This window comes from Pristiophorus japonicus, chromosome 9 (assembly GCF_044704955.1).
Source record: "Pristiophorus japonicus isolate sPriJap1 chromosome 9, sPriJap1.hap1, whole genome shotgun sequence".
Lineage (NCBI taxonomy): Eukaryota > Metazoa > Chordata > Chondrichthyes > Pristiophoridae > Pristiophorus > Pristiophorus japonicus.
In genome coordinates this window covers 29,209,894-29,232,227 of record NC_091985.1, presented here as the reverse complement: position 1 = coordinate 29,232,227, position 22,334 = coordinate 29,209,894, and the positions used below count along the sequence as shown (strand labels likewise).

The following is a 22,334-nucleotide window of genomic DNA, read 5'->3' as shown; positions in this document are numbered from 1 at the left end:
GGCTGTAACACAGCTCCTGTTGTAACCAATAGAAACTGTACTAGAGAGAAAGAAAGCCTTGGATTTTTTTAGTGCCTTTCACAACCACCGAACATCTCAAAGCACTTTATAGCCAATGGAATATTTTTGAAGTGTAGTCATTGTTGTAATGAAGGAAACATTAGAGCCATAAAAAGTTACAGCCATAAAAATTTAGAGCACAAAGGTGACCATTTAGTCCATCATAACAGTGGCAACTTTTTGTTAGAGTAATCTAAAACTAACCAACTGTCCTGCTTGCTCCCCAAATTCCTGTACTTTCTCTGCTTCAAATATTTATTCCATTGTCCTTAAAAGAACCAATGGACTCTGACTCAACCATTCTCTGTGTCATTCCATGCTCTAACAAATCTGTGAAGAAATTATTCATAACCTATCTCCTCACGCTTATTGACAATTTTAAACTGATGACACTGCTTCACTGACTTCTGTTGTGCCTTCTGCAGTCTAGGAACCATACTCTCGAATTCTCTCCCTAAACCCCTTTGCATCTCCAGATCCCTATCCTCCTTAAAACCCACTTTTGAGACTAAACTTTTGATCATCTAATGTCTTCTTCTTTAGCTTACCATCCATTTATTTTGATTACACCTCAATGAAGCATACTTGGTATGTATTCTCTATGTAAAGGCACAATATAAATACAAGTTGTTTTAATTGAACTATATCAGTTACAATTTTGATGTATACATTAAATATTGCATGCACATTGTATTTGAATAAATGGCTATTAGATAGGCTAAAAATAAAATTATATCAGTACCTCAATATTAGTATACCATGCTCAAGTTTGCATCCAAGATTTGTCATATAGACATGCTCCCTATTTCAACCAGTATTGGCTGGGGAATTAACAAGATCGCCAAGACACTTCTTTAGAAGCAAAAGGATAAGAAATGAGAAGGGACAAATGATTTGTTTTGTTCATCAATACTACGAAGAAATGTTGGAAGGATGTGGAAGTTGGCCACTGCCTGCTACCATAGTTGAAGGCGAAAGTATTGGAAATGAAATAAAATTTAGGGAGATCAATTACAAAATTGTGGACAAAAAAGTTTTTTAAAAATCAAGTAACATTTTATAAGGTCTTCCAAATTCTAAAAAGAAATCAACTGTGCCCATTATTACGATAATCTGTGGTGGGAACAGCAGGTTCAGCTGTTGCAAGTAGGTTATGAATAATTTCAAGTATGTTCCTAGTGCGAAAAAAAAGAACAAATTCTGATTACATTGTTACCTTGAGATCTCGGTACACAATCTTCTCGGAATGCAAATAATCTAGAGCGGAGACAATTTCTGCGCCATAGAAGCGTGTGCGGTCCTCTGAGAACACTCGTTCTCTCGACAAATGGAAAAACAGCTGCAGGATAAACAGCGGGGACAGTATTGTAATAATTACTGATTTAGTGGGGAAAATTAACACAAACATAAAACACCTCTCATCACCATATTGTGATGATAGATAGTGCACCCTTGGTAGATACTGATGGCTCCTAGACAGCAGCTGGCTTATCTTTCAAAGTTTCCAAGGGGAAATGTGAGCTGCTAAATCAGCTTTTTAATCAATATACCAATCTTGTTCTAGACATTCTGTGCACTGCCTATTTAACCTCCTACTTACTCCTGAAAAAAAGTGCAGCAGTGCGATCTAATTATCCTTTTCATATTGTCAGATGTTGAGCTGCATTGTCAAATACCTGTATGTTCACAGTGTCATAGGCATTCATACAAATTACCACTGTTACCTTCAAACAGTCCCATATTAATTGACCTGCCATCAAAATTTGCATAAGAAAGACCTGAATGTGTCAAACAGGGATTAGTCATCCTAACTAATCTATTGCTGTAGCTACCAAATTTCACATATTGGAACTAAAGGGTCCACTGAGTCAATCTAAATCTTTTCTGAGATTTATTAATAAGATTCTGTGAACATTTTGCAAAGGAGAAATGCTGCATTATGCATTTTTCTGTGATTAACACTAGTTAAACGAGATAGCTCAAAATGCTTTATATTTTAAATATATTTTAATAATTTGTACTGATTATTTTAATTGATTTACACATAGGAATAAAAAAAGAACAATCTGAAACGAATTATTTTTAAATTGCGACCACTTACAATTTTTATTTATTTGAAGAAAAATATGTACAAGTATAACTACTTTATATAGAAGGCATGGAAAACAAAACTAATGTTATTTTGTGGCCAAGTAAAAACACTAACATTTTGAATTATTGCTCCTTGATGTGGTGAGATGCAAAAATATGCTAAATGGTCATGATCTTGAGTGTACAGGAATATCAAAATTCTGTTGCTTTGGAATATTAAGACAACATACAAACTTAAAACTAGCAAAAATATTGGCTAAAATAAAATGTAATTGGTTCAAAATATAATTGGTTTACTCAAAAAAAAAAATGTCACTGTTGTAACTTGTAGATAACTTTACATTGCTCTATTCACCCTTGTAATATCAACCGTGAGATGTTAATTATCAATTATAGTCGACTGCTGAATTTCTGTGACTCAAAGATCTTATCAATCTGGTGTTTCTCAATGCACTTGATTATTTATTAGTACGCAATATCACAACATAATTACAGTTCGTTCATCCAAAAAGTCACAAAGCCCAATCACTGTCGCATCTTATTGCTTCTTAAGGTTCTTGTTTCCACTGCTTTATCCAGGGATACATTCCATGTATTGATTACTCTTTACTTAAAATATTAGCTGATATCAGTCCCAAATCCAGGGCTCATGAACACTTCCAAAAAAAAATTTATGCTGCAGAGATATACAGATGCATTTAATCAGAGGAGTATTGAAAATATCTGTAAACTAGAGTTATTTACAGCGGATGTCTGAGTTTTAGACAGTGCTCAGTCAGGAATCAGCACGAGAGTGTTAAGGGGAGTGCTACAGCACCACAAATGGTAAAAATACATATTGTTAGAGAGTTATAGCTAGTGTCCTCCTCATGTCCCCCTTGCCCTAGGAACCTCTGCCCTAACATTACCTTATGTCTGGAAGATCATTTCTTAAATCCATTATTTCACTGTTTAAAAGCCCAACTTTCTCGTCTTGCCTGATAACACATTGTTGCATTATTATTCATCGACAAAACATGCCGACTATTGTATATTAAAGATAGTAGGTGAGTCACAACATTCCATTTCAAAACGCATTGTAAACCCCCATGTTAACTGTCTTTATGACATATTTACATTAGATGTACCTGCAGATGGTGCAGCGATAGTGTTTTTTCCTAGCTGCCAACACAATAGCTATTAATATACAAGGAGAGTTATTGGCCCCAATATTTACATGGAATCAGGGCTAAAAATTCGCCAACCTTGCACCCTGTTTTTAGGCGATATTTCACCATTTTTGACAAAAAACGGTGAACTGGGAAATTCGGAGAAGTCTTGTGCCAGCGGTTTTTAAGTACCGCTGGGGAGCGGACCGCTGGTGTGCAAGTCTCAAAATAGAGCTTTCACCAAAAATTTGTCTCACAGCGCACCCGTAGTTAGGATGAGAAAAACCTGCATTGCAGCTCTTGGAACAGCGGTAGGTATGAAGACCTGCAAAAAAGGTAAGTTAAAGATTTTATTTTTTAATTCTTTTGCAACGATTCGCTAGTTAAGTGTCTTGTGAATGTTTTGTGATTTTTTTTTATTTTTTGCAAATTTGTTTTTGGTGTTTTCCGCCCTCCCAAGGCCTCTCTCACAGCGGTATCAGTCTCGGAGAAAAGTTGCAGAAAATTCGCAGTTTGCGCCACGAATCCTCATGCAATGCTGATTTTCAACTGCTGCGCGAATTGAAGCCCAATTTTAGGCCTCGTAACGGTAGCGGAGTGATAGCGGTATTTTTGGCGAAAAAATATCGCTATCACTAAAAAACGAATTTCTAGCCCTCATCAGTCTCCAATAGTGTTAGCCATATTTGTAAAGTACAGGTAAACTAAAAAGTTAAGCAGGACGTACTAACTGTAAATTTAAATGTTTTAAAAATTTTGCGCACACAGATTCTGGCAGCCTCCTTGACTCCTTGGGTTGTTTATTCTCACAGACCTACGACACCACTCTGAGTTCGCAGTCTCAAGTAAGTTTGAAGTGCGTAGCCCTCCCCCCACCCAAAACCATTTGGCATTCCCACCGACTCTGCTGGCTGCTCTTCCTAATCAACTTTCCTGTCACCTCCCCTTCCCCGCACTTTAGAAGTGTAGCAATTCTTTGATCCTAAAGGGCACACCTTTGCTACCCACTACCTGATGAGATATGTCGATATATTAAGTAGTTCTGACTATAACTTTAAAATCACTGCCTGAATACCACAATTTGGCAGAAATCAAGTAAACAAATGCTATTATTACCTAGTCGTTGTATTTAGATGGATTTGAAAAGGGAATTATCAACTAATAAGAGATATGAGCAAACATTTGGGATCCAAAGTCTGTCTCACTTGACACAACAGTGTTTTTTTTTATATATACATACATAAGCATATAAAGAAACCAAATCACAAATTACAGACATTGAAACATTTGGTATATCACATGATCCCAATGCAAATCATCTTAAAATATATGAAAAAAATTCTGGTATTTATATATGTTAGCAATATATGAATCCCATCTGATTTCCTACCAATGGCAGCTGATTATGCTAGAAATCTTAAAATGAAGACAATTAATACACCAAAGCTTTGTTTACAACAGATATGGTTAGCATTTAAATCAAATTGTAATTCATTTATAAACAACAAGTGCAGTACCTTCAAATACTTTCAAGAAGAGAAAAACAACTTTGTGATTTTCCAAATTTTATCTGCAATCGGTCTTAACATTCCCATCACCAGTTATTTTTATAAACTGCTACAATATGCAGTGTTTCCCAGTTGTTTAAATGAGCTGGAACACGTATGGCCTGCTCCCATCCTCTCGCCCAGCTACTGTTTCCCTCCCTTCAAATTTCAAATCCCCTCTCCCAATGCCGTTTGCTTTGCTCCGAGTTCTGGGTGTCAGCTCCTGCCACCTTAGGCTGGCTGAGTTGTTGCATTTTGTGAATGAAATAAAGAAGCACAAAGACATGCCATATAAAACCAAAAGTTGATAGAAACAGGAAAATCAGAATGTCTGAAGGAGTTACTCCAAGCAAAGCTACTTGAAATGAATAGGTTGATCTGTTAAAACAAGCAGTAAGATATTATCGAGGAAGAAACACCAGAACATTTTAGTCTTAATGATTTAATGCCAGAAATAATTCCAAAAAGAGTCGTAATGCCAGAGTGTAAAGAAAACTCGAGCAGAGGACAGGACCTTTCCTTTATCAGCATGGTAACCTGAATTTGGAATAAGCAAATTACATTGCCATTTCAATTAATTTCTTTACAGTTTGATGCCTTGGATTAAGTACAGCATTGGACTGGCTCAAGGGCCCAAACCAAATCTACACACAATTTTTTGTGACAAGCATTTATTCTCCATTTTATTTTTGGATACATTTGGCAACTATAACCCGTTATTGTCATAGGTTTTTCCACTAAAGTTTCACAAACTTTTTTTTTCTATTTAGTACTTTTGTCTTCTGCTTGGTATATGTTAAGAAATCTTTGTTTCAACAAAGTTATGCTAAAGATAACTTACAAAAAGACATGAAGGAATGAAGAGAATAAAAGCAGAAAGAGTAGAAACAAGGGGGCAAGAATATACCAAATGCAGTATGTCATTTTTGCTTAAAACTCCATACAAATGGGGTCTCTTGCCACTTCTCTGCTCTCCTCAACATCAGAGTCCAAAATCCCCTCTGAAAGACAGAGCTACCCTTGTCTGTCCCTTCCATTTAAAAAAAGAACAGTTAATGAAAAACTGGACAAATCCCTAAAACTTCCTTATAAAAGGTACAACCTCCGAAATCCGGAGTTCCAAAAATAGAAATGTTCCGAAAACCAGAACTGTTAATAATCCCCCGCCCCCTTCCACATGCACACAAAAAAAATTGCAAGAAACAAAAAAAACACAAAACATTCACAAGACACTGCAAAAGAATTAAAAAATAAACTTGCAGGTCTTCATACCTACCGCTGTTCCAAGGGCTGCAACGTAGGTTTTTCCCAGATGTTTTTTTTCTTCCCAGCTACAGGTGCGTTGCAAGACAAATTTTGGGATGTCGGATTTCCTCTCAGAAATACGGAAAAACCTGAAACTCGGCCCAGGGGTTTCCGGATGTCGGATTTCTGTTCCGAAATCCAGAAAAACCGGAATGGCCTCGGTCCCAAGCTTTCCGGATTTCGGAGGTTGTACCTGTATGACATTACAGGATTTAGAAAAAAATATTTTAAAACTTCTCAGAAATATTCATTTGCAGTAATAGGGAAAAGTCATTTCATTTTATTTTTAAACATCCCCATTGACAGAAAGAGGATTTGGATTCTGGTCTTGGATTTTTATGTTTTCAACCTCCTAGGATTTTTTTTAAAAAAAAAAAGACTTTTTTCTACTGTAGCAAGAGAGATCTAGATGTAGACTCTGTTCCTAGGGGAGGGGAGAAGCGTAGGCCGGACCTGGGTTGAAGATAACATTATTTTCGGGACCTATTGCTCTATGCTGGAATTATCTTTATTTTGAGCAACTTTCTTTGAATGTACACTTATGTCTGGTGACCACAATATCATCCATAGAAGAATCCTGCAGTCTGATGTTCTTCCATTCGATTTTGCAAACATGCTTTAGAAATAGTCTGCAGTACAGCATTCATCAAGTATATTGAAGAGACTGAGGAACAGTCACTGGACCACACTGGACCAGTTCGGCTAATCCTACAGAAAGGGTTATATATTACATTCTCTCAAAGAATTTTGTAGATTCATTTAGGTATATATCACATATTTCCAGCTATCAATGTTTTTCATATTTCATCTGTACCTTTTCAAGAGTTCTACTGCGTAGTGTGCATAGACACTCTTTTACATTCACCAGTATAACAATACTTACAACTTTTCCAAAAGTGAGTGATAAACAAAATTGTACACATGCTTGTAGGGTATACATTACATAACTAAATGCATGTATGTAAGAAGTGAGTTTCTTTGAGGACAATAATACCTGCAGTGAGGAATGTTAGTGTACTTGCTATTGGTATAGTTTGCCTTTTTCTTTGAAAGAAGTTTAATGTCCCATATAAATACATTGCTGTCATCTCACAAAGGAGATGAATCACTTGAAACTATGTCCATTTAAGAGGGCTTTTTCTGGACCAAATCCTTTGTTCTTTGCAGGAAGGAAACAACAGTGAAACACCAAAAAGCTGCAGCAACATTAAAACAGCACAATGCCTAGCAAGGTCAGAATGTGGAAAAAAGTTAAGTCAAGAGAGAGATTTATGTGCAGATGCTAAACTTTTCAAAGAACAATGAAAATGATATCAACAGTATATAATCTATCATTCTTCCCTATTCGTCCAACCTTTTCATACAAATTGGGGAACACCAAAATAATGCAAAGTTTAGCAGTGGGATTTTGAGCTTTTATATCTTCAGGATAGCTTGGAGCACAGCAGCACCAATGCACTCAAAGCACAAACTCCAGATGCTGCAAATCTGAAACAAAACAGAAAAATCTAATTCTGAAACGTGAATGTATTTGTTCTCTCCATAGATGCTGACTCACCTGCTGAGAGTTTCCTACAATTTCTGTTTTAACACCACTTTGGGTTTAATTTGATCTAAATATATTGACTGTGCCTTCCCCGCGTGTCAACTTTGCTCCCTTTTTTTAAAAATGTAGTTGCAGGAAAGCACAGGTTTACTCATGGAGCATGGGAGTGTTACATATGACCCAGAGGGGTAAGACAGGGGACATGGATGAGATGGCAGCCTACTTCCACGAGGGGTGGCGGCCAGGGTGGCTGCGGTTGAATTTGACAAAATACTCCAGCCAGCCGGGTTCACATACGGGGAGGCTTCCATACCGTGTCCCAGACTGAAGGTCACAGCCACATGGGTTAGGGTGACCGTGGGCAAGCGTATGCTTGAAGTGCAAGGGGCACATTCTCCTGGGACGATGGTGGTGGCTCAGTTAACTGAATCAGGACATGGGGAACCAGACAACGGTCTGGGAGAGACTAGGGAACAATACGTACCGACAGATTACGGGGACACAGGGGGGGGAGTGTAAGTATGCTGGGACAAGTGGTGGAAGGAGGAACTGAGAATCGATGTGTGTATGTGGGGGTCGGAACGGATCTGCCCAGCAGGTGTGTCGATTGCCTTTTCAAGGCAATGGCAGGATGATGGGGCTGGGATAAGATGGGATCGGAGTATGGACTTCCACATGATCCCAGACACTCCCAACACAATAAATTCCAGAGAGCTTGTCGCACACAAGAGGAAGCACCTGCCCACAGCCCCACCGGTACAGGCAACAGAAGTTAGGTGTCCCACCACCACACCAGGCCCAGGGAATGGTTTAGTTTTAGTCCCGACCGGGAAGGTTCTATTCCAGGGGGTGCAATACACGGTCACGTCGGTCATTTTAAACCTAACCGGGGTACATCTGCCCGAGTGGTGTCCAAAAGAAATTGAGCAGCTGTATGAGGCCCTCATTAAAGAAATGTTCCGCCAGTTCTTTGAACTCAGTTACAGGGATGTGAGTCGGGAAAAGTTGTACGACATGGGAATGAGGGATAATGTTGGTCCGTGGAGGCAGAGGCGAGGGGTGCTCAATGATGTTGCTACGCCGTTTAGCGTTTGTATATCTCTCGTCAATACTATGGACGACGTGCAGCTGCAGATGCAGGTTAGTGGTTTAAAAGACCAGCTGCGGAACATCCTGGGGGAAGGGAATGAAGTGGTAGGGTCAGAACTAAAGGAGGACCAGGTGATGACTATGCAGTTAAAGGTCATCGCGGAGCTGGAGACACATGCGAAAACGGTTAATGAATTAATACGGGAGGATAGGAATGCCTCGGCACAGACAGCCATGAATGAAGTGTGCATGTTGTACAGTGTCTGGTTGCCTGGCAAGGGATGCAGTAATTTGGAGGACCTCCAGCAAAGTCCGCCCCATCGTGGGTCAGCAACCGGCACCTCGCAACGCTCAGCCCGTATCACAATTCGATGAGTCCATGTCAGCTCCGTTTAGCTTCCGAAGTCTACCCAGTCCCAGTGGGTTGCGATCGGTCCAACCACTCGGTTATGGGGATTGTGTTGCGGATGCCGGTAATGGGGTTTCGACAAGGTCCCACACAAGAGATTAATGTGCAAGGTTAAAGCACATGGGATTTGGGGTAGTGTGCTGACGTGGATTGAGAACTGGTTGGCAGACAGGAAGCAAAGAGTAGGAGTAAATGGGTACTTTTCAGAATGGCAGGCAGTGACTAGTGGGGTACCGCAGGGTTCTGTGCTGGGGCCCCAGCTGTTTACATTGTACATTAATGATTTAGACGAGGGGATTAAATGTAGTATCTCCAAATTTGTGGTTGACACAAAGTTGGGTGGCAGTGTGAGCTGCGAGGAGGATGCTATGAGGATGCAGAGTGACTTGGATAGGTTAGGTGAGTGGGCAAATGCATGGCAGATGAAGTATAATGTGGATAAATGTGAGGTTATCCACTTTGGTGGTAAAAACAGACACAGACTATTATCTGAATGGTTACAGAGTAGGAAAAGGGGAGGTGCAACGAGACCTGGGTGTCATATACATCAGTCATTGAAGGTTGGCATGCAGGTACAGCAGGCGGTTAAGAAAGCAAATGGCATGTTGGCCTTCAAAGCGAGGGGATTTGAGTACAGGGGCAGGGAGGTGTTACTACAGTTGTACAGGGCCTTGGTGAGGCCACACCTGGAGTATTGTGTACAGTTTTGGTCTCCTAACTTGAGAAAGGACATTCTTGCTATTGAGGGAGTGCAGCGAAGGTTCACCAGACTGGTTCCTGGGATGGTGGGACTGACATATCAAGAAAGACTGGATCAACTGGGCTAGTATTCACTGGAGTTCAGAAGAATGAGAGGAGATCTCATAGAAACGTTTAAAATTCTTACAGGTTTAGACAGGTTAGATGCAGGAAGAATGTTCCCAATGTTGGGGAAGTCCAGAACCAGGGGTCACAGTCTAAGGATAAGGGGTAAGCCATTTAGGATCAAGATGAGAAGAAACTTCTTCACCCAGAGAGTGGTGAACCTGTGGAATTCTCTACCACAGAAAGTTGTTGAGGCCAATTCACTGAATATATTCAAAAAGGAGTTAGATGTAGTCCTTACTACTAGGGGGATCAAGGGGTATGGCGAGAAAGCAGGAATGGGGTACTGTGCAGGCTAGAAGGGCCGAATGGCCTACTCCTGCACCTATTTTCCATGTTTCTATGTTTCTATATCACCAAACACCCAAAGCAGAATAACGGTTCAATAATAGCACTGAATTATTTGATAGCCCCCTTAATAAGCTTGTAAATACTAGAAATAGAGCTCAATACTTCAATACAACTATAGTGTGTGCAAACTGGATCAGTACTGGAGGAAGCAAGGCATAAAAAGGCTTGCTATAACTGACAATGTCCTGCAAATCTTTGTGGATGGCGTGTGGGAATGATTAAAAAAAAAATCTCTATAGTTCAGAAGACAATCCAGTACAAAAGAGGCTCAAGCAGGTGTGGGAAGCAATCATGTAGGAGAAGAATGTGGTGTCAACATACAGCACTTGAAAGGTGGTTGATGTGAGGAAAGTACCAAATTAAGCAATGAGGATCACAGTCACACTTGTACACATGAGCATGACAGACATTTCTATCAATGTAAGGTAATTGACAATCTGTTGCTGTTGATAGCTATGTTTATCTGAATAGTTTCACACAAGAGCAATAGTTTGCCTGAATGTATCCAGCAACTTCCTTGAAGTATGTTGCAAAAGAGAAGTACAGGTTGAACCTCTCGTCTGGCAACCTCGGGTCTTGATCGGTGCCGAAACAGAGCATTTTCTGAACCACAGGAGGTCAGTGCTGGTGATCGCTGAGTGAGGGAGGAGAGGCAGGGAATGTTGGTGATTGGTCATTTCTCTGTCTGTCTCGGGTCTGACGCGCCTTCACGTCTCACAATTCCACAATGAGAAAGCAGAGTGAGATGCTGAGCGTCACGGGAGCGCTCAAAAGTGAGCCCCAGGCCCAGGAAGGCATCAGTTCCACCACAGATGCCGAACCACGGATGTTTCCGGACCAGAGTGTCACAGACCAGAGGGGTTCAACCTGTAATGGAGATATTTCAGAAGTAGTAGAACAGGCTGGGAAAGTAAATTATGCTTACAAAGAACTGAAAAAGACGGTTGACTCGCTATCCATATACACAGATAAACTCAGTTTGCTTTACCAACATCAACTAAGAAGTTATCCGAAATGTCATTCTTCCAGACCTAGCAACACATACTATTCTACGGCCATTACGTTAAAAGGATAAAAACAAAGAGCCCAAGTTTCGGCCTCAGTTGCTCCTGATTTTTTGGAGCAACTGGTGTAGAACGGAGTATCTTAGAAATTCAAATTCTCGACATTTAGTTTGCTCCAGTTCTAGTCAGTTAGAACAGTTTCACTTTGGAACAGAATTTTTTTTTCAAAAGGGGGCGTGTCCGGCCACTTACGCCTGTTTTCAAAGTTTCGGCAGTGAAAACTTACTCCAAACTAACTTAGAATGGAGTAAGTGAAGATTTTTGTACGCTCGAAAAAACCTTATCTACACTTTAGAAAATCAGGCGCAGGTTACAAATCAGGCGTAGGGAATGGGGGGGGGGGGGTTTAAAGGGAAGTTTACAAACATTAAACACTTCAGTTTTACAAATAAAGAGCCATCATCAATAATAAATGATAAAAACATCAATAAAACAACCAATAAATCAATCAAAAAAATTAATAAGAAATAATTAAAAAAAAAATCAAAAATCAATAAATAAAACATTTTCTACTAACCGACTGCAGCACCGGGAGCCCTCCAACAGCGTGCTGGGATGTCCCCCCCACCCCCCACAGTGTGTCTCTATCTCTCTGTCTGTCTGTCTGTGTCTCTCACTCTCTGTCTGTCAGTGTCTGTGTTTCTGACAGTGAGGGGAGGGGGAGGAGGGGGGTAGAGGGAGGGGAGGGAGGGAAGGGGGAGGGATGGGGCAGGGGGGAGAAGGGGGGGAGAAGGGGAAGGGGGGAGAAGAGAAGGAGGGGGAAAGGAGAAGGAGGGGGAAAGGAGAAGGGGGGGAAAGGAGAAGGGGGGGAAAGGAGAAGGGGGGGAAGGCTAGAAGGGGGAGGGAAGGAGAAGGGGGGGGGGGAAGAGGCTGAACGGAGGGGGGGGGGGGAGCGCGGGTCGGATCGGGGCCGGTCTGGGGGGGGAGGAGGGAGGTCGGTTCGGGTCGGTTCGTGTCGGGGGCGAGGGGAGGGAGGTCAGGTTTGGTCAGGTCCGGGTGGGGGGGGTCGGGACGGGGGGGTGGTGGAAGGGAGGTCGGTTCGGTTCGGGTTTCTATGAGATCCCCTCTCATTCTTCTAAACTCGAGTGGATACAAGCCCAGTTGATCCAGTCTCTCCTCATATGTCAGTCCTGCCATCCCGGGAATCAATCTGGTGAACCTGGTGAACCTTCGCTGCACTCCCTCAATAGCAAGAATGTCCTTCCTCAGATTAGGAGACCAAAACTGAACACAATATTCCAGGTGTGGCCTCACCAAGGCCCTGTACAACTGCAGTAAAACCTCCCTGCTCCTATACTCAAATCCTCTAGCTATGAAGGCTGATACGTCTTTACTACACAGTATAAATGCACACGAGGCCCATGCTTGAGATAAGGTCAGTCTGTGACCTGTCCTTTATTCCTTAGCACTCAAGTGATGAAGGTGGGTGGAGCTTCCCCTTTTATACCTGAAGGTCCAGGTTAGGAGTGTCTCCCACCTAGTGGTCAGTGTTCTCACGGTGTACAACTTAGGTCAGTTTATACATGGGTTACAATGCTGGTTGAATACATGACATCACCTCCCCCCCCAAAGTCTTATTGGGATCACAGGTTGAGTCTCTCTGGTGGTTTACGCTCCCTTGTAGAGCGCCTGAGTTGGGGCTCCGGTTGTTGGGCGCTGGCCTGAGTGTCTGCTGTTTGCAGTGCCTCAGGCCTGTCCGGACTGCCCACAGTGACTGGGCTTCCTCCCTTTGGTTCCGGTGTTCGGTCACCTGTGGTGGAGTGAACTCTATTTCGTGTTCTTCCTCTGCTTCTTCTACGGGGTTGCTGAACCTCCTTTTTGTTTGATCCAAATGTTTGCGGCAGATTTGTCCATTGGTAAGTTTAACTACCAGAATCCTATTTCCCTCTTTGGCAACCACAGTGCCTGCGAGCCATTTGGGCCCTGCAGCGTAGTTGAGGACAAAAACAGGATCGTTTACATCAATACATCGCGCCCTCGCATTCCTGTCATGGTAGTGATATTGTGACTGGCGCCTGCTCGCGACAATTTCTTTCATGGTGGGGTGTATAAGGGATAATCGGGTTTTTCATTAGTAGCTCTGCGGGTGGAACCCTTGTGAGCGAGTGTGATCGGGATCTATAGGCCAACAGGAGGCGTGATAAGCGGGTTTGTAGGGAACCCCCTTGGAATCTGAGCATCCCGTTTGATTATCTGCACTGCTCGTTCTGCCTGGCCGTTTGAGGCCGGCTTGAACGGTGCCGTTCTAACATGGTTAATTCCATTGCCTGCCATGAAGTCCTGGAATTCAGTGCTTGTGAAGCACGGGCCATTGTCGCTGACCAAGATGTCCGGTAGACCGTGGGCGGCGAACATTGCCTGTAGACTTTCTACCGTGGCAGAGGATGTGCTTGAATTTAAAATGTCACACTCGTTCCATTTGGAGTAGGCGTCTACTACAACCAAAAACATTTTCCCCATGAAAGGACCTGCGTAGTCCACATGGATGCGTGACCAAGGCTTGGCGGGCCATGGCCAGGGGCTAAGGCGGGCTTCCCTGGGCGCATGGCCCAGCTGGGCACACGTGTTGCACCTGCGAACACAAAGTTCCAGATCTGCGTCTATCCCTGGCCACCAAACGTGTGACCTGACAATTGCCTTCATCGTGACACTGCCCGGGTGCCCATTGTGGAGTTCTCTGATGAACACCTCTCTGCCCATCTGGGGCATGACTACACGGTTTCCCCACAGTAGGCAATCGGCCTGAATCGAGAGTTCATCCTTGCGCCTGTGAAATGGTTTAAATTTCTCAGGGCATGCCCTGTACGTGGCTGCCCAGTCCCCATTCAGGACACATTTCTTGACGAGAGACAACAGCGGGTCTCTATTTGTCCAGACTTTAATCTGACGGGCTGTCACGGGTGAGCCTTCGCTTCCGAAAGCTTCAACAGCCATGACCATCTCAGCACCATGCTCGGTAGCCCTCTCAGTGGTGGCTAGTGGGAGCCTGCTGAGTGCATCGGCGCAGTTTTCGGTGCCCGGTCTGTGCCGAATTGTGTAGTCATAGGCAGCTAATGTGAGTGCCCACCTCTGTATGCGGGCCGATGCGTTTGCATTTATGGCCTTGTTGTCGGCCAAAAGGGACGTTAGGGGTTTGTGATCTGTCTTCAGCTCAAATTTCCTGCCAAACAGGTACTGGTGCATTTTCTTTACCGCATATACACATGCGAGCGCCTCCTTTTCTACCATCCCGTAGCCCCTTTCTGCCTGGGACAGACTCCTGGAGGCATAAGCTACCGGCTGTAACTGACCCTTGGCATTGACATGCTGCAACACACACCCGACACCATAGGATGACGCATCGCACGTTAACACAAGTTTCTTACATGGGTCATATAGCGTTAACAGATTGTTGGAACATAACAAATTGCGTGCTCTATTAAAAGCCCTTTCCTGGCTGTCCCCCCAGACCCATTCGCGACCTTTGCGTAGGAGCACGTGTAGCGGCTCTAGCAGCGTGCTCAATTTGGGAAGAAAGTTACCAAAATAGTTCAGGAGCCCCAAGAACGAACGCAGCTCCGTCGTGTTACGGGGTCTGGGTGCTCTCTGGATCGCTTCCGTCTTGGATGCAGTAGGGCTGATCCCGTCTGCTGCTACCCTCATCCCCAGGAATTCTACCTCTGGAGCCAGGAAGACGCACTTCGCCTTTTTCAGTCGCAGACCTACCCGGTCCAGTCTGCGTAGTATCTCCTCCAAGTTGTGGAGGTGTTCTTCAGTATCGTAACCCGTAATGAGGATGTCGTCCTGAAAAACCACCGTCCCTGGAATCGACTTGAGAAGGCTTTCCATATTTCGTTGAAAGATCGTGGCGGCCGAGCGAATCCCGAACGGACATCTGTTGTACTCAAACAACCCCTTGTGTGTCGTGATAGTGGTCAGCTTCTTCGACTCACTCGCCAGCTCCTGGGTCATGTAAGCTGAGGTCAGGTCCAATTTTGAAAAAAGTTTGCCACCGGATAGCGTCGCAAAGAGGTCCTCCACTCTCGGTAGCGGGTACTGGTCTTGGAGTGACACCTGATTGATGGTGGCCTTGTAATCGCCACATATCCTGACCGACCCATCCGCCTTGAGCACCGGCACAATCGGGCTCACCTAGTCACTGAATTCGACTGGCGAGATTGATGCCTTCCCTCAACAGGCGGTCCAATTCGCCTTCTATCTTTTCCCGCATCACGTACGGCACCGCTCTGGCCTTGTGGTGTACTGGTCTGGCGTCTGGGTTTATGTGAATCACTACCTTGGCCCCCATGAAAGTGCCAATGCCGGGTTGAAATAATGAGTCAAATTTGTCCAGGACCTGTGAGCATGATACTCGCTCCACAGAGGAAATTGCATTGACATCGCCCCATTTCCAGTTCATGACCGCAAGCCAACTCCTCCCCAGTAGTGCGGGACCGTCCCCTGGGACAATCCAGAGTGGCAACCTGTTCTCCGAATCTTTGTGGGTCACGACTACCGTGGCGCTGCCTAGCACCGGAATGATCTCCTTTGTGTATGTTCGTAGCTGTGCGTCAGTCGGCGATAATTTTGGCCTCCTGGCCTTGGACGTCCACAACTTTTCGAACTGTTTGATACCCATCAGGGACTGGCTGGCACCCGTGTCTAACTCCATTGATACTGGGATGCCATTGAGGAGCAATTTCATCATTATCGGTGGCATCCTGGTGTATGAACTGTATACGTGCTCCACATGAACTCGCTGAACTTCAGCTTCCAGCGATTTCCCCCAGTGTCCATTTCTGCAATTTCTGCAGGTATTTTGCTCATCTCTGCAAACTCCGGCTGAATGTATGCCTCCACGCCTCCAGCATGAGTTGCGGTTTGAAACAAAAGGTCCCTTGCCAGTCGATCGTCCCTGACTGCCCCTGTTATTGTCCTTGAGTGCACCACTAACAGGTGTTGATGGCCCCATTACTGGCCGCATTGTCCCTTGCAATGGCGTGAATTGCTGTTCAGCTTGCCATTGTCTCTGTCGAACTCCCCCTCTGGGTTCGACTACATGTTGGGGCATGCCTGACTGCCCTTGTCTGCCTGGAGAACTGTGTGCTGCTTTAACAATGTTGAATCTCTGTCCCAACCATTCCTTAACACAGTACCTCTCGTCTGTTCTGCTAGTGGCCATGCTCGCGTGGTTTAAATCCCAGTTTCTTGTCGCCATTGATACGTCCTTACTACACAGTATAAATGCACACGAGGTGCATGCTTGAGAGGTGGTCAGTCTGTTACCTGCCCTTTATTCCTTAGCACTCAAGTGATGAAGGTGGGTGGAGCTTTCCCTTTTATACCTGAAGGTCCAGGTTAGGAGTGTCTCCCACCTAGTGGTCAGTGTTCTCACGGTGTACAACTTAGGTCAGTTTATACATGGGTTACAATGCTGGTTGAATACATGACAAAGGCCAACATGCCATTTGCCTTCTTCACTGCCTGCTGTACCTGCATGCCAAACTGCAATAACTAATGTACCATGACACCCAGGTCTCATTGCACCTCCCCTTTTCCTAATCTGCCGCCATTCAGATAATATTCTGTCTTCCTGTTTTTGCCATCAAAGTGGATAACTTCACATTTATCCACATTATACTACATCTGCCATGCATTTGCCCACTCACCTAACCTGTCCAAGTCACTCTGCAACCTCTTAGCATCCTCCTCACAGCTCACACTGCCACCCAGCTTAGTGTCATCTGCAAACTTGGAGATATTACATTCAATTCCTTCATATAAATCATTGATGTATATGGCAAATAGCTGGGGTCCCAGCACTGAAACGTGCGGCACCCCACTGGTCACTGCCTGCCATTCTGAAAAGGACCCGTTTTATCCAACACTCTGCTTCCTGTCTGCCAACCAGTTCTCTATCCACGTCAATACATTACCCCAATACCATGTGCTTTACTTTTGAACTCTTGTGTGGGACCTTGTCAAAGGCCTTTTGAAAGTCCAAATACACCACATCCACTGGTTCTCCCTTGTCCACTCTACTAGTTACATCCTCAAAAAATTCTAGAAGATTTGTCAAGCATGATTTCCCTTTCATAAATCCATGCTGACTTGGTCCGATCCTGTCACTGCTTTCCAAATGCGCTGCTATTTTATCTTTAATAATTGATTCCAACATTTTCCCCACAACCGGTGTCAGGCTAACCGGTCTATAATTCCCTGTTTTCTCTCTCCCTCCTTTTTTAAAAAGTGGTGTTACATTAGCTACCCTCCAGTCTATAGGAACTGATCCAGAGTCATTAGAATGTTGGAAAATGACCACCAATGCATCCACTATTTCTAGGGCCAATTCCTTAAGTACTCTGGGATGCAGACTATCAAGCCCTGGAGATTTATCGGCCTTCAATCCCATCAATTTCCTTAACACAATTTCCTGACTAATAAGGATTTCCTTCAGTTCCTCCTTTTCGCTAGACCCTCGAACCCCTAGTATTTCAGGGAGGTTATTTGTGTCTTCCTTAGTGAAGACAGATCCAAAGTATTTGTTCAATTGGTCTGCCATTTCTTTGTTCCCCATTATAAATTCACCTGATTCTGACTGCAAAGGACCTACGTTGGTCTTCACTAATCTTTTTCTCTTCACTTATCTATAGAAGCTTTTGCAGTCAGTTTTTATGTTCCCTGCAAGCTTACTCTCATACTCTATTTTCCCCCTCCTAATTAGACCCTTTATCCTCCTCTGCTGAATTCTAAATTTCTCCCAGTACTCAGGTTTGCTGCTTTTTCTGGCCAATTTATATGCCTCTTTCTTGGATTTAACACTATCCCTAATTTCCTTCGTTAGCAACGGTTGAGCTACCTTCCCCTTTTTATTTTTTACTCCAGACAGGGATGTACAATTGTTGAAGTTCATCCATGTGATCTTTAAATGTCTGCCATTGCCTATCCACTGTCAACCCTTTAAGTATCATCTGTCCGTCTATCCTAGCCAATTCGCGTCTCATACCATCAAAGTTACCTTTCCTTAAGTTCAGGACCCTAGTGAACTGTCACTCTCCATCTTTATAAAGAATTCTACCATATTATGGTCACTCTTCCCCAGGGGGCCTCACACAACAAGATTGCTAATTAGTCCTCTCTCATTATACAACACCCAGTCTAGGATGAGCAGCTCTCTAGTTGGTTCCTCGACATATTGGTCTAGAAAGCCATCCCTAATACACTCCAGGAAATCCTCCTCCACTACCAGCTACCAGCTTGGTTAGCCCAATCTATATGTAGATTAAAGTCGCCCATGATAACTGCTGTACCTTTTTGGAAGCATCCCTAATTTCTTGTTTGATGCCATTCCCAACCTCACTACTACTATTTGGTGGTCTGTACACAACTCCCACTAGTGTTTTCTGCCATTTGGTATTCCGCAGCTCTACCCATACAGATTCCACATCATCCAAACTAATGTCCTTTCTTGCTGTTGCGTTAATTTCCTCTTTAACCAGCAGCGCTACCCCACCTCCTTTTCCTTTCTGTCTATCCTTTCTGAATGTTGAATACCCCTGGATGTTGAGTTCCCAACCTTGGTCACTCTGGAGCCATGTCTCCGTAATCCCAATTATATCATAATCGTTACTAGCTGCCTGCGCAGTTAATTCATCCAACTTATTACGAATACTCCTCGCATTGAGGCACAGAGCCTTCAGGCTTGACTTTTTAACACTCTTTGTCTCTTTAGAATTTTGCTATAATGTGGCCCTTTTTGAATTTTGCCTTGGGTTTCTCTGCCCTCCACTTTTACTATTCTCCTTTCTATCTTTTGCTTCTGCCCCCATTTTATTTCCCTCTGTCTCCCTGCAAAGGTTCCCATTCCCCTGCTATATTAGTTTAACCCCTCTCCAACCAGAACTTCAAGGTTATATCCATCAGAAAGAATGAACAGGCTGGATCTCTTTTCTCGTGACAGAAAAGACTGAGGGTGATGTAATAGAACTCTTTAAAATTATGAAAGGATTTGATAAGAGTAGACAGAGAGAGAGTGTTTCTACTTGTGGAATACAAGATAGTCACCAAGAAATCAAATAGGGAATGCTGAAAAAACTTCTTTACCCAGAGAGTGGTGAGAATGTGGAACTCGCTATCAGGGAGTGGCTGAGGCAAACTATATAGATGCATTATGCACGTCTATTTACTTTTTTAAGTGCAAAATTACATCCCAAACAATGTATACTGTTCTTATCTTTGCAGATGATGGCCTGCAAGAGTCACCATGCCATGACTGATGCTGGCATAATGAAAGATCATCATGGATTGCGAGGTTGTACATTCCTTGGGGTTTCTGATGTTTATGGAGATAATACTCTTGGTTTGTGCAATGATCAATCACCTACATCTATTGTGCACTTATCTTTTCTCATGGATTTCAATGAGGTGTAAAGTGGTGTTTGCAATCTGGCACAAAATGTAGGATGTACTGTCATTGCAACAAATGGTAAAAATGTCCATGTTGCACCATTTATCTTGCATCACCATTTTTTATTTAAAAAAAGAATGGTCAAAAGCCCAGGCGGATGACGTCAGTAATACAGGATCATCATACGGACCTTAACACCTGCATCATCAGCATCACTTAAAGCAAGTGCCAGCATCGGCACGGACTTTAGAAGATATTAGTGAGTTTCGGGAAGGAACAGCTTGAGTCAATAATCACAGGTGAAGAAGGGGAGAAGTGAGAGGTGAAGAAGGGCTAGCTCTTGCTGTGCGGTGTCGTCTTCTTCTTCTTAGGCAGTCCCTCGGAGTGGAGGATGACTTGCTTCCAGACTAATATGAATTCTCAGATGACTGATGAGACCAATACGAGATCGACAGTCTCTGTCACAGGTAAGGCAGGTGCTTGGGTTGTCGTGCTTGGCTTCTGCGTGCTCCCGGCGAAGAGACTCGAGATGTTTGGTGCTTTCCCGGATGCTTCTCCTCCACTTTGAGTGGTCAGCATAGACACAGACCCTGTTGAGTTGAGTTGCAATTCTAACAGGCAGCGGCACGACAAGCCAAATGGCTATCCTCTGTTCTGTAATTTCTGATTTGGTGAAATCATGGGAGCCTTAAATGAAACAGGACAAGAATGAACTGGTAAACAAGTGACTTGCCTCATTTTGGAAAAAACTAAAAGTTGATTTTGGTAGGCTAGAGTTAGGAATTCTATCATCATCATCCATGGATTGCACATCCTGTTGCATGTGGGAAATCCTGGATGCACCGCACAGCAAGAGCTAGCCCTTCTTTAGCTCTCACTTCTCCCCTTCTTCACCTGTGATTATTGACTCAAGCTGTTCCTTCCCGAAACTCACTAATATCTTCTAAAGTCCGTGCCGATGCTGGCACTTGCTTTAAGTGGTGCTGATGATGCAGGTGTTAAGGTCAGTATGATGATCCTGTATTACTGATGTCCTCCGCCTGGGCTTTTGACCATTCTTTTTTTAAATAAAAAATGGTGATGCGAGATAAATGGTGCAACATGGACATTTTTACCATTTGTTGCAATGACAGTACATCCTACATTTTGTACCAGAACGCAAACACCACTTTGCACGTCATTGAAATCCATGAGAAAAGATAAGTGCACAGTAGATGTAGGTGATTGATCATTGCACAAACCTGGATGCAGACGACCATCTGTGCAAGAGACGTCTCCAGCTGCACCTACTCGAGCTGCGTGTTTTGGAGCTTGAGCGGCGGCTGGAGTCACTGTGGTGCATCCGCAAGACTGAGAGCTACGTGGATAGCATGCTTCTAGAGGTAGTCACCCCGCAGCTTAAGAGTGTGCAGGCAGAGAGAGATTGGGTGACCGCCGGACAGAAGAGGAGGACAGGGCAGATAGTGCAGGAGTCCCCTGAGTCCATCTCACTCTCCAACCGGTACTCTGTTCTGAGCACCGGTGAGGGTGATGGTGGCTCTGGGGAGTGCAGCCAGAACCAAATCCACGGCACCACATGGGCTCAGCTGCATACGGGGAGTGGGGGGGCGCGTGGGGGCGGAGAGGAGGAAGAATGGTAGTGGTAAGGGATACAATAGTCAGGGGAGCAGACAGGTGTTTCTGCGGCCACAGGCGTGACTCCAGGATGGTATGTTACCTCCCTGGTGCCAGGGTCAAGGATGTCACCGAGTGGCTGCCGGGAATTCTGGGGGGAGAGGGTGAACAGCCAGAGGCCATGATCCATATCGGGACCAATGACATAGGTAGAAAGAGGGATGAGGTCCTGCAGGCAGAGTTTAGGGAGAGAGATTAGAAAAGCAGGACCTTAAAAGGTAGTAATCTCTGGATTACTCCCGGTGCCACGAGCTAGTGAGTACAGAAACAGGAGGATAGAGCAGATGAATGCGTGGCTGGAGAGATGGTGCAGGAGGGAGGGCTGTAGTTTCCTGAAGCATTGTGACTGCTTCTGGGGGAGGTGGGACCTGTACAAGCTGGACGGGTTGCACCTCAACAGAGCCGGGACCAATATCCTCATGGGGGGGTTTGCTAGTGCTATTGGGGAGGGTTTAAACTAGCTTGGCAGCGGGATGCGAACCCGAAAATAGATTCAGTAGGGAGGGGAGTAAAGCTGGAATGAGAAAGCAAAAATAAAGAAAGTGAGTTTGAAGGAGAGAGGAAACAACCAAGAAAAAAGGTAAAAAAAAACAAATTTAAAGGCGCTTTGTCTAAATGCACGTAGCATTCGTAACAAAATAGTTGAGTTGATGGCACAAATAAATAGAAGTAGGTATGATCTGATAGCCATTACAGAGACGTGGTTGCAAGGTGACCAGGACTGGGGATTAAATATTCAGGGGTATTTGACAATCCGGAGGGACAGACAGAAAGGAAAAGGAGGTTGGGTAGCTCTGTTG

The 22,334-nt window shown here is 44.0% G+C and overlaps 1 protein-coding gene across 3 annotated transcripts in view; it reads right to left on the bottom strand.

Annotated features, from left to right (window-relative positions):
* akt3a (v-akt murine thymoma viral oncogene homolog 3a) overlaps positions 1-22,334 on the bottom strand; it is a 493,259-nt gene that overhangs the window by 64,601 nt on the left and 406,324 nt on the right. For all 3 annotated transcript variants that reach the window (XM_070889219.1, XM_070889220.1, XM_070889221.1), the window contains one exon: positions 1,277-1,399. In XM_070889219.1, coding sequence (XP_070745320.1) covers positions 1,277-1,399 — 123 coding nt within the window. The remainder of the gene's footprint in view (positions 1-1,276; positions 1,400-22,334) is intronic.